Source organism: Xenopus laevis, chromosome 7S (assembly GCF_017654675.1).
Source record: "Xenopus laevis strain J_2021 chromosome 7S, Xenopus_laevis_v10.1, whole genome shotgun sequence".
Taxonomy (NCBI): Eukaryota; Metazoa; Chordata; class Amphibia; order Anura; family Pipidae; genus Xenopus; species Xenopus laevis.
Genome location: NC_054384.1, coordinates 81,608,118 through 81,625,654, shown reverse-complemented (window position 1 = coordinate 81,625,654; position 17,537 = coordinate 81,608,118). Strand labels below are relative to the sequence as shown.

Below are 17,537 nucleotides of genomic sequence, written 5' to 3'. Positions count from 1 at the left end.
TAATAGATCCCATACCAATTATTAAAGGATTGGGCTTACTCATCAGGCAGAATATAGATAAGAGATAGGGTTGCCACCACTGTGGTTCTGAACTGGACAGCAAAACTTTCTGTCAGGTTTACAACATTAAAATCGATGCAATAACCCACCCTGGGGTCATAACTCCACCTACTTCATTGTGCCCGCCTCTTATGTCATTACTGCTCCACCCGCAATGCTATCTGCCCCGCCCCCTGTGTTGGGTTTAGGTGCTGGCAACCGTATTCCCATAGGTTAAGTATCCTTTGTACATTCCTCTTCACCCAGGTAAAAAAAGTTTCGAAAATTGCGCAAATCATGAGCGGCGTTTAGTTAGAACGTTTGACGTCACCGCGTACGGACGCTATTTTGCTGACGTTTTGTTTCCGCCCTGTTACTTCCTCCGGCGCCATTTTAGTTACGGTGTAGTCAGGGAACGGGAAGAAGGATCGCTATCAGAGATCGAAGATTTTCGTCTTTAGTCCCGTTTCCGCTTTGGCGTGACTAACATCACAAGGGGGGTTGATAGTCGTCATAAAAGCCGATAGGATGCCGACTGCTCCGCTTCGGGTGGCTGTGGTGTGTTCCAGCAATCAAAATCGCAGCATGGAAGCGCATAATATTCTCAGGTAATGTTCAAAGCGGTGTGGACCCTAAAGACACCATCTGGCAAGGGACTTTATGTGAAAAACAACCGGAAATTGGATATTTCCATGACTTGGGCAGTTTCTCAGTCTGTCTACAGGGATTCTTTATAAACTGCGTTCACTATTAAAGGAACAGTAACAGCAAAACATGAAAAGGTTTAAAAAGAATGATAATATAATGTAGTGTTGCTCTGTCCTGGTAAAACTGATGTTTTTGCTTTTGAAACACAACTATAGTTTATATAAACAAGCTGCTGTGTAGTCATGGGGGCAGCCATTTAAAAACATGATACCCGTAGACAACAGAAGTTCTAGAGAATCCCATTGTATACTACAGAGCAATTGGTCTTCATATTTTTATTCTTGTGGTATTTAATTACTTGGTTTATTGTTGAGCAGCTGTCCAGTTTACCATTTCAGCAGTTGTCTGGTTGCTAGGTTCTAATTTACACTAGCAACAAGGCAGTGGTTAGGCTAGTATATCAAAGTCTGGAATATGGAGGGGAAAGGGCCTGAATAGGAATATGCGTAATCTAAATTAACTGCAATTGTGGTGTTCATGTAGGCATTGACCCCCCATCCCCAATAACCAGACAGTGTTTTAATTTTTAACCTGTCGAGCCAGAGTAAGGCAAATTTTAAAGGGCAACTATGGCGAAAATGAAAATTTAATAAGCTTAATCATTCTGAAATAAGAAACTTTCTAAATACAATGAATTCAAAATTATGTATTTGTTTCGGAAATAGTCGTTTGTTTATCTTCACTATTCCTCTCTCAACATCAGTTTCTCTTCATTCTCTCTTCATGCAACAGTTGGGTGTCAGATATTCATTGGCTGTTAGATCCAATATATCTTATGGGGGGGGCTCCTTCTGCCTAGATTTATTAGAGCTCACTCTATTAAAATCACCAGAAACCCTGTCTCTCTACATGCAGTATTTGTGCAGACGGCAGTTATTTAGTTAGATTTTGTTTGGGTTTTGATCTTCTAGGAAAGGGAGCACCCCCCCCCCCCATAAAATATATTGGCTCTAATGAATATCTGACACCCAAGAGCGAATGAAGAGAAAAACAGATGTTGAGACAGGAATAGTGAACGTAAACTTAATTATTTCAGAAACAATGCTGAATTTTTAATTGATTGTATTTAGAAAGTTTCTTATTTTAGTATACTGAAGCTTATATTAAATTTTCAATTTTGCAACAGTTCCCCATTAACAAACATAAAGAAAGACTAACTTTTAAAGGGATTGTTTAACTTCAAAACACTTTTTTCAGTTCAGTTGTTTTCAGATTGTTCCCCAGAAATAGACTTTTTTCAATTACTTTTCATTAATTATTTTTTACTGTTTTTCCAACATCTAATTTTAAAGTTGAATTTTCCTGTCTGTGTTGCTTGTCTGGCAGCTCAGTATTTCAGGTGCAGACTCTAAACTTACAATTTTGCAACTTTAGTCGATAAAGTTAGTTCATAAATTTCTCAGCAGCATCTCTGGAGTATTAGCAAATATTGTATCAATTCCAACGGCTGCCTGTAATGAAACTCAGAGATTCTGCTCAGCAGGGACAAAGATAAGAAATGTATCAACTAAATGTATCAATTTAGAACATTTTAGTGGGTCGACGACCCCCCTCCCTGAGCTGCTTTAGACTGAAAAATGACACTTTACACTTCAATATTAGAAAAATGGTGACACATAGAAAATAGAAAGTAATTGGAAAAAGTTATTTCTGGTGATCATAGAAAACAACTAGTTGTTTGAAGGTGAACAACCCCTTTAAGTGTTCCAGTCACTGCTATTCTGAAACATAAGCGCCAGTTTGTGAAATTAAACAGCTGCTACAATATTCCAGTTGCATGTGTAATGTGTAAACTACTGGGATTAAGAAAGCTTTTTAGTTTGTTTTTAAATTCAATTCAAAATTCTGATATATTGATAATATCCCCAATACACTGGTAAGATCTGGCTGCATCAGGGGCCAGTTCAGCCACAAGAACCTCATTTGGCAGCTGATCTGAAATTCCACGCAACCCTGATATTTGCTTGATTCTGAACAGATATTAAAGGGGAACTCCACAAAAACTTAAGCTTTTTTTTAAAAAAAAAAGTAAACCTAATTTCAAGTAACTTTGCATTATACATCAATTAAAAAATATGCAGACTTTTCATGATTTTTAATGATTTCTGACCGTTCCCTTGCTATTCTGCTGATCTTACGGACTACTTTGCTGAGCTGGCTGACTACTGTTACTTTGTATCAACAGTCAGCTGTCCTTAGCCTGTATCCACAAAACCCCACAATTCCCTGCACATGTGATTTCAATAAGGAACTGAACATCATAGTGCAATGCATTGTGGGTTATGTAGTTCCTGCATGCTGTCTGTGAGCTGTGGAGAAGTTGTTACAATTTGTAAGATCAGTGTTTTAGTCCCTCCTTCCCCACCAGGATTTCCAGAAAACAGATCTTTCTGTAATTTGGATCCTCATAACCGTGTCTACTTAAAAATTATTTAAACATGAAATAAACCCAATCGGATTGTTTTTCCTCCAATAAGGATTAATTGTATCTTAGTTTGGATCAAGTACAAGTTACTGTTTAATTATTACAGAGATAAAGGAAATCATTTTTTAAAAGGTATTTTGGATTATTTGGATAAAATGGGCTCTCTGGGAGACGGCCTTACCATAATTCACCGCTTTCTGGATAACGGGCTTCCGACTAACGGATCCCATACCTGTACATATTTTACTCCAGCTATGGGAATTGCTATAGCAACTAATTTAACTGGGGTGTATGATGACTCTTCTATTTTCTTTTCTATTTGAATGTTCGTAATTTCTGTTTTAGCTCAATAATGGAAATGTTTGATCAGTTTCAGATGATAATCTATGAAGATTGCAGGGTTATCTGTTAGAACCGCCTCTGGGCATGAGTCTCCTTTAGCCCAACTTCTTGGTTCCCCTCAAACCACTTTGCTGACACCCTGCCTTTATTTGTAACCGTGTCCCATGCTTGCACTGCCCACTCCCCTGATATTATAGATCAGGGATCCCCAACCTTTTGAACCCGGTGAGCAACATTCAGAAGTAAAAGGAGTTGGAGAGCAACACAAAAAATTTTTTCTATTGTCGCTCGAAATCGCCTAGCGAGGCAATTTCGAGCGACAGTAGAGAAAAGATCGCCGCGTGTGTTTTTACGCGGGCGATTTTTCGCGATTCCCCATAGACACCAGCACAAAAGTTTCCCCAGCGATTGCGGCTTAAAAGTTTTAAAAAGTCGCGGCGAAAAGTCGCCGCGAGTCAAATCGCGGCGCTATCGCCTAGTGTGGCCTTAGCCTTAAGTTGAGAAACCAGTTTTGTTTTTGAAGAGGCGTGGCAAGTTTCATTCCTTGGAGCAGATAGAATCTACCCTTAAAATGTTGTTTTGTTAATATGGTGATATGTCCTGTAAGAAAATTTTTTTCTTGGGGTGCCAAATAAGTGCTGTGATTGGCCATTTGGTAGCAGTACACCTGGTTTTTATACAACCAAAACTTGCCTCCAAGCCTGGAATTCAACAATAAGCACCTGCTTTGAGGCCACTGAAAGCAACATCCAAGGGGTTGGGGAGCAACATGTTGCTCACGAGCTACTGGTTGGGGATCACTGTTATAGATGGTTGGGTCAGGTGAGCATATGCAAAAACTCATGGCTGGATTTGTGTTGGGTGAGTGTGGGTTAGTATTTAAGGTCAGGGCACACCGAACTGCCTCCCCTGCCTTCCTGCCGGCTAAAATGCAAATCGCCGGCGGGATGGCACTCAGCGCGATTCGTTTCCGAAGTCGCTCGAACTAGCCGGCGCTGAGGCAGTTCGGGGGGGTTTAGTCGCCCAGAAGAAGAGGAGATTTGTTGTCGGCAGATCAGCTGTTCCTTGTGTGGCAGTAGTCTAAGGATGGAACTCCATGGGCAACTTTCACTGCGATACCGTCTGTTCCGACGTACTGAGACTAATCGCAGGCGTTGTGTCGGATGCACCGAATCTTAAGTAAATAATAGGAATGTCAGATGTTGTCACTGCGTGCATCCGACACCACTGTCTCAAGTGAACACTGCATGTTGCGTCTTCATCCAACAGTCGTGTCTGTTGCACGCAACAACAACATACGACATTCCTATTATTTACCTTCGATTCTGCGCTTCCGACACGACGCCTGCGATTAGTCTCAGAGCGACAGAATGGACTATCACGTTGAAAGTCGCCTGTGAGTTGATACAAGTATATATCATGTATGGGACCTGTTATCCAGAATACTTGGGACCTGTGGTTTTGTGGATAATGGATCTTTCTGTAATTTGGATCTTCAAACCTTGTCTACTATAAAAACATTTAAACATTAAATAAACCCAATAGGCTGGTTTTGCTTCCAATAAGGATTAATTATATCTTAGTTGGGATCAAGTACAAGCTACTGTTTTATTGTTACAGAGAAAATGGAAATAAACATTTGGATTATTTGATTATAATGAAGTCTATGGGAGACTGCCGTTCCGTAATTCAGAACTTTCTAGATAACTGGTTTCCGGATAACTGATCCCATACCTGTATTGCCAGCCAAGTCATCGTGTGACTGTCTAGTTTCAGATTATCATCTTATCTATGGTAGTGCTGATCATCTGGAGGGCAGATTTGTTCTCCAATACATTGGAACAAGTTGTTTATAAAGTTCCTTAATAGTGTAATATAACTGAACAGGAAGTACATGGAATTTATTATATATGCCGTTTTTGAAAATGCCTTTGGAGTTGTGTAAGTCGTGTATAATTCTTAGTTTCCGTGAGTTAACCAAGTACTAAAGCTGTTTAGGCTAAGGCCACACTAGGCGATAGCGCCGCGATTTGACTCGCGGCGACTTTTCGCCGCGACTTTTAAGCCGCAATCGCTGGGGAAACTTTTGCGCTGGCGTCTATGGGGAATCGCGAAAAATCGCCAGCGTAAAAACACACGCGGCGATCTTTTTTCTATTGTCGCTCGAAATCGCCTAGCGAGGCAATTTCGAGCGACAGTAGAGAAAAGATCGCCGCGTGTGTTTTTACGCGGGCGATTTTTCGCGATTCCCCATAGACACCAGCGCAAAAGTTTCCCCAGCGATTGCGGCTTAAAAGTTTTAAAAAGTCGCGGCGAAAAGTCGCCGCGAGTCAAATCGCGGCGCTATCGCCTAGTGTGGCCTTAGCCTTAAGTTGAGAAACCAGTTTTGTTTTTGAAGAGGCGTGGCAAGTTTCATTCCTTGGAGCAGATAGAATCTACCCTTAAAATGTTGTTTTGTTAATATGGTGATATGTCCTGTAGCTTATAAGTAAGGTATATAGGAAAGAGAGTAGCAGCCTGCAGGCTTTAAAGGTTCACCTTTGAGTTAATTTTTAGTATGTTGTAGAATGGACAATTCTAAGCAACTTTTCAATGGTTCTTTATTTTTATTTTTTTTATAGTTTTCAAATTCACTGACCCCATCTAAAAACAAATGCTCTGTAAGGCTACCAATGTGGTGGTGGTGTTGTTAATTTTTATTACTCATTTTTCTATACAGGCCGTATCCTAGTCATATTCCGGTTTCTTATTCACATCAGTGCAGAGTTGCTAGGGTAATTTAGACCCTAGCAACCAGATTGCTGTAACTTCAAGCTTGAGAGCTGCTGAATCAAAAGATAAATAACTCAAAAACCTTAAAAATAATAGAATATGAAAACCTATTGCAAACAGAATATTGCTCTTTACATCAAACTAAAAGATAATTTAAAGGAGAACAACCCCTTTAAGTGGGGGTGGCCTGAGAGTTCTAATTCTGCAGTCATTTTAATAGGCATCATTGCATTTTTCAGCATTCATTGGTGCAGATTCCTCTGTGTCCCTGATGGCAGTTGTAAATCCAGGTTTGGTACCTGTTATCCAGGATGCTCAGAACCTGGGTATTTCTGGATAACCAATCCTTCCGTAATTTGGATCTTCATAGCTTGAAAATCATGTAAACATTAACTCAATAGGCTGGTTTTGCTTCCAATAACGATTAATTATATCTTCGTTTGTAGAACTTCCTGAATGTAAATGGGAATGTGGCTAATGTGACTTTGTTCTTAAGTGCATCTGGTCTCTCATATACAGTTTTATTTGCTAGTGGCTGCACTAATAACAAGTGATTTTTTTTTTCTCTGTATTATGTCTGTATCCTATAATTTTAATGAGGTTTTCATTGATTCACTATCTATTTACCCAGTTTTTATTTTTACCCTGAACAATTCCTTTAATGGTACTGTGTATTTGATTCAGAAACTCATAACATATATAAACTGCTGGCTAGCCATTGGGCAACTGTGCAATATAAATACAACTTTACATTTGACACCTTTTCTATGTTTAGCTATAGTCTGGGCCCCCCTGTTCCCCAGGCCCTTTTGCGACTGCGGGTCTGCTTCTTCTATAGTTATGCCACTGTGCAGTGACACAATTGCTAATGCCTCCTATAGTTATAGAAAATGGTGATTGTACATTCTGCCTGTTATTTTTATTTTATTTAAAACAAATGCATTGTTATAATACAGTATACTTAAAAATGGCTTATTTTAACTGGAGATAATGATCCATGTTTAAACACCCAGAAATCTATTATTCAAGGTGGAATTATCTTTGCACTGGTAATTTATCTACTGTCCAAGAAAGAGTTGAGAACATAGTTATTTCAATTTCTCTGAAACACTCTGTGTAAGCATTTTGCAGGTTAACTCTTGGTTAACCCATGGAGGCCTCGTTTTAGAGGATTTTGAAACCACAACTAAACACTTTCTCTAAAACCACAAATGTCTTGAAATTTATTAAAAAATCTGAATTTTAAAAAGTACAAATTTTAAAGGGGACCTGTCACTCAAAAAAAAATTTCAAATCCTATTTTATCACATTAGTCAAGAAAACTAAACTTTAATTACACTATATAAAGTATTTTATTTTTTTTTCCATTCGATCTGGAACCTCATAATTGTATCAAGCAGGCAGGAGCCATTTTGTGGACACTGTTATTAAAGGGATACTGTCGTGGAAAAACACGTTTTTTACAAAATGTATCAGTTAATAGTGCTACTACAGCAGAATCCTGCGTTGAAATCCGTTTTTCAAAACAAGAAATGGATTTTTTCATATCTAATTTTAAAATTTGCTATGGGGCTAGACTGAAATCCTGCATACAAACATATAAATAATAATAATATAGTCCTTTGATCACTGCCCCCACTTACGTTTCAAAAATAAATAAATAAATTAATATATATATATATATACACACACACACACACACACACACACACACACTTCCATTTTCGGCACTGGAAAAAATATCTTGTATAGATTATTTATATTTGTTTACACAAAAATGAAACACAGGAGTACATTCCCAGGACTGATGACAGGGAATAGAAAAAAGGATAAAATAAGGAGGACATACTTGAAAACCAGGAAAACTTAGGAGGAAGTCTAGGAAGGGTTAAAATAGCTCAGGAGAAAGGAGGCAGTAAGTAGTTAATGAAAAAAGAAATTGCAGGCAGGAAAGGAGCGCAGTGTGTGTGAGGTGGATAGCAGAGGGAACTCACAGCTCCTTTACCTCATCTAGTAACCAGTAAAACAAACTAGGAAGGCAGCAAGGAGAGAAAGCTCCCCCCTCCAAAGGAAAGCAAAGATCAAACTTACAGAATGGCAGGAGCTTTGATAGTGTCTGTGGGAGGAGGGGCTGCTAGTGCAGCTGTAGAGCAGGACGTAGGAAAGTGAAAGTAATTGCTTCCATGCAAACCATGTGACGTCTCTCCTCCAAACATCACACGCATGGGCAGAGAGGGGAGGGGGAGGGTACAGCTAGATTCTCATGTCGTAGTGCAGGGACCTGGCTTTTCATTACAGAGTGGCTGCCTCCAAGCACACAGGTAATGCTGTGCCTGCTGTTAGAGCAGCACAGGATGAATGTGTAATGAGCAGAAATGGAAGCCCCCATGACAAAATACAAACTAAAATAACTTATGCATGGATTTGTGGATTAACATTTTATTTGCCAGACAGTGCTTATGGATGTGTGTTTTGTATAAAAATGCAAAAAAAAAAAAAAAGTTTAAAATGACTACAGATTCCCTTTAAGGCAAGCCATGCATCATCTCAGAATCTTGTTTGTGCACCAGAATGGGGGATCTGATGTCCATCCCCATGCCCTGGCTGCACAATTAAACGTTGAAGAGAACTGTGGGAATGTGTGGAGAGCAGTGACATCTAGGAAGTGCTGAATGGAAAGTGAAAGTAATTGTCTGCCCCACCTCTATGCCTAAAGGTGGCCATACACGGGCCGATAAAAGCTGCCGACAGACCGAGTCGGCAGCTTATTGGCCCGTGTATGGGGCCCCCCGATGGGCTTCCCCGATCGAGATTTGGCCAGATCTCGATCGGATAGGACTAAAAATCCCGTCGGATTGCGGCTGCATCTGTTTGTTGACGTGGTCCCGGGATCCGACCGCCCGTAAAGCCACCATTAGGATCCGATCTATGGGCCCTAGGGCCCATGATCGGATCAGCTTGATATTGCCCACCTCAAGAGATCCGCTCGTTTGGCGACATCACCAAACGAGCGGATCTCTCCTTAAGGCATAGAGGAGGGGCAGATTGGCAGCTGAGATTTTTAAATGAGTTTACAACAGTTATGAATGCTTAAATAAAAAAAAAGAATTTGAATTTAATGTTTAATTTGAAAAGGACTTTTATTATACAGCTTTTTATGTCTAGATAACAGGTCCACTTTAAATAATGCTGAACAATGCACTAAAAAATACCTCTAAAATCACAAAAAATTTCCCAGACAATTAAGAAAACCTGAAAAAGTCTGAATCGATAAAAAGTGGTCCCATAAGATCAGCGCAGCTCCCATTAACTTCTATAGGATCTCAACAACTTTTACCTGGCAAATTTTTGTAATAGTTTTTTGTGGTTTTTACTCTTAAAGGGGTTGTTAACCTTCCAAATGCTTTTTTCAGTTGTTGTTGTTTTCATAATTTTCACCGTAAACAAAGACTCTATTAAATTACTTTGCATCTTTTTTTTTTACTGGTTTGCCAAAATATCAGTTTATAGGGGAACTGTCGCAAAAATGAAAATTTAATATAAGCTTCCTCGTACCGAAGTAAGAAACTTTTCTAAATACAATCAATTAAATATTCTGCGTTGTTTCTGAAATAATCAAGTTTATATTCACTATTTCTCTCTCAGCATCTGTTAATTCTGTCTTCATGCAGCAGTTGGGTGTCGGAAGAATGATCCAATATATCTTATATGGGGGCTCCCTTTCCTAGCAGATCAATTCTAACAGCTGCCTTTAATGAAACTCAGGGATTCAGCTCAGCAGGGACAAAGATAACAAATGTATCAATTTAGAACAATTAGAGTCTGCGACCCCCCCTCCTCTCCCAGTGCTGCTTTAGAAGCTGAAAAATGAAACTTTACACTTCAATATTAGAAAAAATGATCACAAATAGAAAGTGATTGGTGAATAATTTGAAACCAACTGAACTGAAAAGTGTTTGAAGGTGAACAACCCTTTTAATAAATATCAATTTTTAAGAGTTTTAAAAAAATATTGGAAATCTTTTCGAGATTTGTGGGAAAAAATAGAAGTTCTGTTGTTAGTAGATAAACTTCTTAGCAATCTATCAATCGCTAGCTGTGCTATCTTTTTTTGGCTGTAAATTAAAAGGGGCTTGATTTAACCAAGGTAATCGAGGATCCCTTAGTAACATAAAAGCTTGCTTCTTGAGAATACCCACGATCTGATAAATCATCTACTATATGTAGTTATAGAAGCAACTTTCCTATTACCCAGTCCACTCCCTGCATTTATATTTTATGTTCTGTTTTGTCATGTAACAGGTACATCTATGCTAATGAGGAACTGAAGTAAAGGGCTCCACCCCAAACCTGTATGTGACCCACAGATGGTGTGTGGGGGTCAGCCTGAACCTGCCAAACCCTGCTGGTATCTGGCCGGCCCAACACATCACTAATAAGTAAATAAAATCTCAAAGGAGAACTAAACCCTAAAATGAATATGGATAAAAATGCTATATTTTATATGCTGAACTTCTTGCCCCAGCCTAAAGTTTTACCTTCTCAATAGCAACAATGATCCAGGACTTGACACTTGTCACAGAGGGTCACTATCTTGGAAAGTGTCTGTTACACTCACATGCTCAGTGGGCTCTAAGCAGCTGTCGAGAAGCTCCTTTAAGCACAATGATATACTATTTGTATCCCATGTTTTGTCATGGCTATGAAATACCTGCTGTAGACCAAGAACCACTAGAAGGGGGTCAGCATATGGAGATTTATACACTTTTCAATATCATCATTTTAATGGATTTTAATTAGCATTTATATTTTTACTGTGTACAGAATTAGGGATGCACCAAAGCCACTACTTTGGATTCGGCCAAACCTTCGAATCCTTCGCGAAAGATTAGGTCGATTTCCGAATCCTAATTTGCATATGCAAATCGGGGGGGGAAGAGAAAATATTTTTTACTTCCTTGTTTTGTGACAAAAAGTCACGCAATTTCCCTCCCTGCCCCTAATTTGCATATGCAAATTAGGATTTCAGTTTGGCCGGGCAGAAGGATTCACCCGAATCCTGCTGAAAAAGGCAGGATCATTGTTGCTATTGAGAAGCTAAAACTTTAGGCTGGGGCAAGAAGTTCAGCATATAAAATATAGCATTTTTATCCATATTCATTTTAGGGTTTAGTTCTCCTTTGAGAGTTTATTTACTTATTAGTGATGTGTTGGGCCGGCCAGATACCTGCAGGGTTGGGCAGGTTCAGGCTGATCCCCACACACCATCTGTGGGTCACAGGCAGGTTCGGGGTGGAGCCCTTTACTTCTGCCCGAAACCCGAACCAAATCCTGGATTCGGTGCATCCCTATACAGATTGAATTGAAAATTGTTCTTGATTGGCTGGTGATTGGCTGGTGTCCCTGTCCTGCTTTTTATTTATTTTTTTATCGTGTCCCATTTCTTTATCCTATTCGTGTTCTATTCTGACTTCCCAGCTACTGCCTGGTTGGTATGGTACATAAATCTAGCAAATAGACAGCAGCTAAATTTCAAGCCTAGCAGCTGCAGAGCAAAAACATGTAAATAATTCAGAAATAAAAAGGTAGGCAAGTTGCACTTGAAAATATGCATTATACTACAATTTTATGTTAAGTTGAACTAAGATATTTAAGCTACCGTATATACTCGAGTATAAGCCGACCCGAGTATAAGCCGAGGTACCTAATTTTACCTACGAAAACTGGGAAAACTTATTGACTCTAGTATAAGCCTAGACACAACTACAGCCCTGTCTCCCAGCAGCGCACATTCTGCCAAAGCGACCCCCCCAGCGATCAACCGGACTTCTTTGCAAAGTTGATGGTGACAGAGAATTGCCAAACGGATTACTGTGTGCATTGTCCCACTGTCCCACTACTGTGTGATATTGCAGTCACTGTTATTCTTTCATATAACCAACAGAGGGCGCTGTGTGATATTGCAGTCACTGTTATTCTTTCATATGACAAACAGAGGGCGCTGTGTGATATTGCAGTCACTGTTAATCTTTCATATAACCAACAGAGGGCGCTGTGTGATATTGCAGTCACTGTTAATCTTTCATATAACCAAAAGAGGGCACTGTGTGATATTGCAGTCACTGTTATTCTTTCATATAACCAACAGAGGGCGCTGTGTGATATTGCAGTCACTGTTATTCTTTCATATAACCAACAGATGGCGCTGTGTGATATTGCAGTCCCTGTTATTCTTTCATACAACCAACAGATGGCGCTGTGTGATATTGCAGTCCCTGTTATTCTTTCATACAACCAACAGATGGCGCTGTGTGATATTGCAGTCACTGTTAATCTTTCATATAACCAACAGAGGGCGCACTGTTATTCTTTCATATAACCAACAGAGGGCATTGTGGGATATTGCAGTCTCTCCCCAAGTGAACTGTTGGTATAGGAATCATTAAAAGTGACTGCAATCTCAGCTACTCGGGTCGGGTACCGCTGACCCGAGTATAAGCGGAGGTAGACTTTTTCTGCACATTTTGGATGCTGAAAAACTCAAACTTGAAATATTGTAAGCTTCAGGGAATTTTCCTCTGAAGCAGGGAATCCCCAGTTTGGTTAGTATGTAAAGAAATTGCAGTAACTGACAAGGGCTCTTCCAGTACCTACTATCATCCAACTGGAAGTCATGGATTGCGCATTCTTTCATGCTTTCCATGCAGGAAGATTTGTCTGTTAAGAGTTAATTGGAATTTCAAGAAGCACTCTAATTTCCAGTTATTACTAAAATGAAAACAAAACTTCACTTTCACAGAATAAATGGGACTTAAGTTTATACATACGAAGATCTGAACCTAATGTATAATTGCTCTGATTTTTTTTTCTGACTTCACACCTTTTTTGGGGTTGGTGCAGGTCACTGGCGGATTGAGCTCTTCCGCCTCCTCTCCCAGCCCATGACCTTACACTGCTGACTTCCCGTTCTATAGACTCGAGCCTGCCCCTTTTGTGATGTCATCAGTCTGGGTGGTTCTATAAAAGGAGGGGAGAAGCTGGATGCAGGCGAGCATGGGTTGGGAGGGAGCTATGTCGGCTGTAGGTAGAGTTTTTCTCGACCCGCACATCACTACTCTTATGTGGTTTAATACAGAAGTTAACAGGAAAGAAGAGGCATTAAAAAACTTCAAGTCTGTGGGGACAGAAGCTGCATTTAAAGAATATAAACACTATAATAAATGTTGTAAAACGGCAATCCGGAAGGCAAAGACTTTTTGGGGTTAGACTTGGCTACTGCTGCAATGCACTCCTCATTTTCTAAGTATATCAATAGTGAAAAGATGCTGGTTGAGAGTTTGGTACCTTTTAAATAATGGTACCAATATGGTTGTAACAGATACTGTAAAGGCAAATGTGCTAAATCAGTTCAATCATAGTCATAGTTCCCAGACCCACCTCATAGCTGCACTGTTGGTTTAGCTCAATCAAGTCTGGGGCTGACTCAGGTTATAGTTCTTAAAGCTTTACTAAAAATGAATGGGAGCAATGCGCCAAGGCCAGGTGGACTACAACCTCTGGTATTAAGAGAGCTTTGGTTTTAGATTGGCCTCTATCTCTTATTGCCCCACAAACTGCTGCTTTCTAAACTAAAGACTGCTGGGTTTATTGAAGACTTTTGCACATGGCTAGTAAACTGACTACAGGATTCGGTACAGGGGTGCTTGTTAATGGTAAATTCTGTACTTGGCAAAGGTTCTTCTTGGGGTCCATCGGGGCTCTGTATTGGGTCCACTCTTTTTTTTAACTTGTTCATTAATGACTATGGGGAGGGTATAGTAAGTAGTGTATCAATGTTTGCAGATTAAGTGGTGATAAATATATAAAGGGATTATATAATTTCTCTAATGCTTTATTTACTAGTATGTACTTCCAAATGACACGAGGCACCAATTTTGAAAAAAAAAAGGCGCTTCCTTTTTTTGGAATATTTTTTTTTTTTTTTGCACAGTGAGAGCTGTAAAGATGTGGAATTCTTTCCCTTAATCCGTCGTTCTGTCTTTTACATTAATTAGCTTTAAGAAGAGGTCGGATGGCTTTTTACCAAGTTATGGAAGATCGATCAAAGTACAAGTTTATTCAGAGACTGGTCAGATTGCCATCTTGGAGTTGGGCAAATTGTAAAGGCTTAAGAAGGGCTTTTAGCCTTCCTCTGGATCAACTAGAAGATTATATAGACTTAAAAGGTTGAACTTGGACGTCTTTTTTTTTTTTTTTTTTTTTTATATTTTCAACCTAACTTACTATGTTACCATTTAAATTTGAACTATGATGGCATTTAAGGTCCATTGCTTAGTTGGCATTTTCTTGGTTTGGTTAGTATATATACTTCCTGTTTTACTCTGAAAGTGAATTTTGTTTTCATTGTAGTAACTACAGCTGTACTGGAAATAAAATTACTTCTTGAAATTCCAAATTAGTAGAAACTTTAAGCACTCACAGAATTCTTTTTTTTTTTTTTTTTTTTTTATTGGTGCATACATTGCTCTGGATATAATGAACTACTGAATTTGTATGGCACATATATCTATATAATACACAAAAGCCATGAATATCCTGTAAATTATATCCTTATAAACGGTGAGTTCTGATGTCATCAGTTATAAACGGTGAGTTCTGATGTCATTTCTGTCACATGACTCATTGAAATTTGTGTATTATAATAAATAAAGTACCCCCAGTTGTAAAATATGAGGATATTAGAAGTTACCTCGGAGTTCCATGACCTGTATAAAAACTCGGCCTTCGGCCTCGTGTTTTTATATGGTCATGAAACTCCTCGGTAACTTATAATATCCCTATATTTTACAAAAGGGGGTACTTTATTCACTATCTATCTATCTCTATCAGGAAGTAGGGAGAAGCTTTTGAATCTCTAGGTACAGCCTGAAACCCATACAGATAAGGATTATACTTAAAGTTGTTGCTAACAAAGGTGGTTCTACAAATCATTGAATCATGGGGTTTACATAGTAATATAAAGTACAATGGCTGTACCTTAACTATTCATTCAGGAAGGTTTGACTTCTGATAAAATTGCCAATAGTGTATTTGTATTAAGAACCTTAGACTGTAAGCCCGACTAGGGCTTGGACAGATGTGAATAATGTATAATTTCTGTAAAGGACTGCAGAATAAGTCTATGCTATAAATAAAGGATCAGAACAATGTCTATTTTTTATATAATTTTTTTTAATGTCTACTTTTATGTGTTAAATGCATATTGTACAGTGTACTCTCCATGCAGAAAATAAATTCTTTTGTTTTTCTTTGTTTTCCAGTAAACGATCAATCAATGTTCGATCATTTGGAACAGGAACTCATGTGAAACTTCCAGGACCAGCTCCAGACAAACCAAATGTTTATGATTTCAAAACTACATATGAACAGATGTACAGCGATCTACTTAAGAAAGACAAAGAACTGTATCCCAGTGGAATGCATTTTATTAAAATCAAAAAGGTTTCAACTTTAAAAGGTGTAACATTCTAGTTTGCAGCTCAAATGTTAACTGTTTTCTATTAGGCAGTGTTGGTTCCTTTTGTGGGCATTGTCCTGTGACCAGGTGTCATTGTCATATAATGCATTTGCAAAAGGTGGAGCTGTATTATGCCAACAGTATTTTTAAAATGCTTATTTTTAGCTGAAAATATTTAAAACATTTTTTAATGCTTTTATATTCCCTAGAGCCACCGTGCAACTTTTTTTATTTTACATATACATTTATAAGCAAGGGTCTTCCCTGTAAAAGGTATGTGATAATTTTGGGACCCAAAAGGATTGACTAGCTGTCACATGAGTTGATCCATTTTTTTTTCTTTTTTTGGGGTGGGGGGCTGGTTTGTTGGACGACATTCCTCCATTTATTATATTTATACAGAGCACTCATGCGACTTAACTTATGTGCAAAATTTTAATGGTGTAAGTCGACGTTTCAGTCCTGCACAGAGGACCTTTATCAACGCATCAAAGGTACTCTGTGCAGGACCGAAACGTTGACTTACACTATTAAAGTTTTGAGCATATATGTAGTCCCATGAGTGCACCGTGTTCTTTATGCTATTATTTTTTGCTGCAGCACCTGGACTTTTTTACCATTTTCTCTATATATCTATATAAAAAAAAAAGATTTAATACATACAATGATGGTGGTCCCCACTCCAAATATTCATATTTTAAAGGCCCAAGCAGGAGCCGAAACGTGTAACTTATGGCAAAAATGAAAAATGGATATTTAGTGTGCGGACCACCTTCATTGTGCATGTTTGCATGCATATCTATATATCTCATAATGGGGAAGGCACTGACCAAACGTAAAGATTTCCTGGTGCCCTGAACACTGTGAAACGCAACCGCAAAAATCCAAAACTGACGGAATTTGTAAAAAGTAAAATAATAAATATTTATTGATGTGATCGACCTTTTGGTCTATTATCTGTGCCTAAAAATAAGGCCTTCTAAAAGGATGCTGGTCCAGATGTAAACTTGGGGTCATTCTTAGAAGGATATTTATCAATGGGTTAAAATTAGAACTCACCATTTGATAGATGCACTTCCAAAAATCCCATAGGAATGAATAGAACGTGAGTGAGTTTTTATTTATTAAAATCTGAACTTACATTTTTAATCTGCACCTTTTTAAGTTTTTTTTTTTTTTGCTAGGGAATGCAGTAGTAGTAGTACAATATCTGTAATTTCTTTGTTGTCTCAGGGGACACAGGGAATGATGGGGTTAAGATCAATCCTCCAGGAGGCAGGAAACTTGGTTTTTAATTAAAGTGGGCATACCAGGTCAGGCTTAACCCCACACACTGTAACTCTTATTGATTTAGTTTTTCAAGTGTCCTGCTACCGGGAGGATGGATAGATTGAATCTACGGTCAGCTACAGGCGGACACCAGTGGCGATACCTAAAGCAGGAATACCTGTCTTTAATATGGTTAACCCCCTACAAGGCGAGCCCCGCCGGGTCATTCTCTAGCCTTTGGCTACACCGACCATCCAGACGTTGGCGGCACACTTCTGCAGATGTGCCAAGTGGAACGCATTGCGTTCCAGTGGCCATTTTGAGCAGCATTGAGGGACACAGAAGGCAGCAGGCCACAAATCCTCTGTGGTTAAAGCAGGCGCACAGGTCCAGGCCAATCCTTTACACTTCTCTCATGGCAGAAGGTAGGCTAGGGGGGCAATTCACCAGGGCAGAGACGAGAGC

At 39.0% G+C, this 17,537-nt stretch overlaps 1 protein-coding gene across 1 annotated transcript in view; it reads left to right on the top strand.

Annotated features, from left to right (window-relative positions):
• Nucleotides 1-472: 472 nt before the first annotated feature.
• The window catches only part of ssu72.S (SSU72 homolog, RNA polymerase II CTD phosphatase S homeolog), a gene marked incomplete at its 5' end in the record, with an annotated part of 40,953 nt that continues 23,888 nt past the window's right edge, over nt 473-17,537 (top strand). Inside the window, 2 exon segments of the mRNA NM_001096103.1 lie at nt 473-647; nt 15,607-15,750. Of these exon segments, the coding sequence (NP_001089572.1) occupies nt 568-647; nt 15,607-15,750 (224 nt within the window).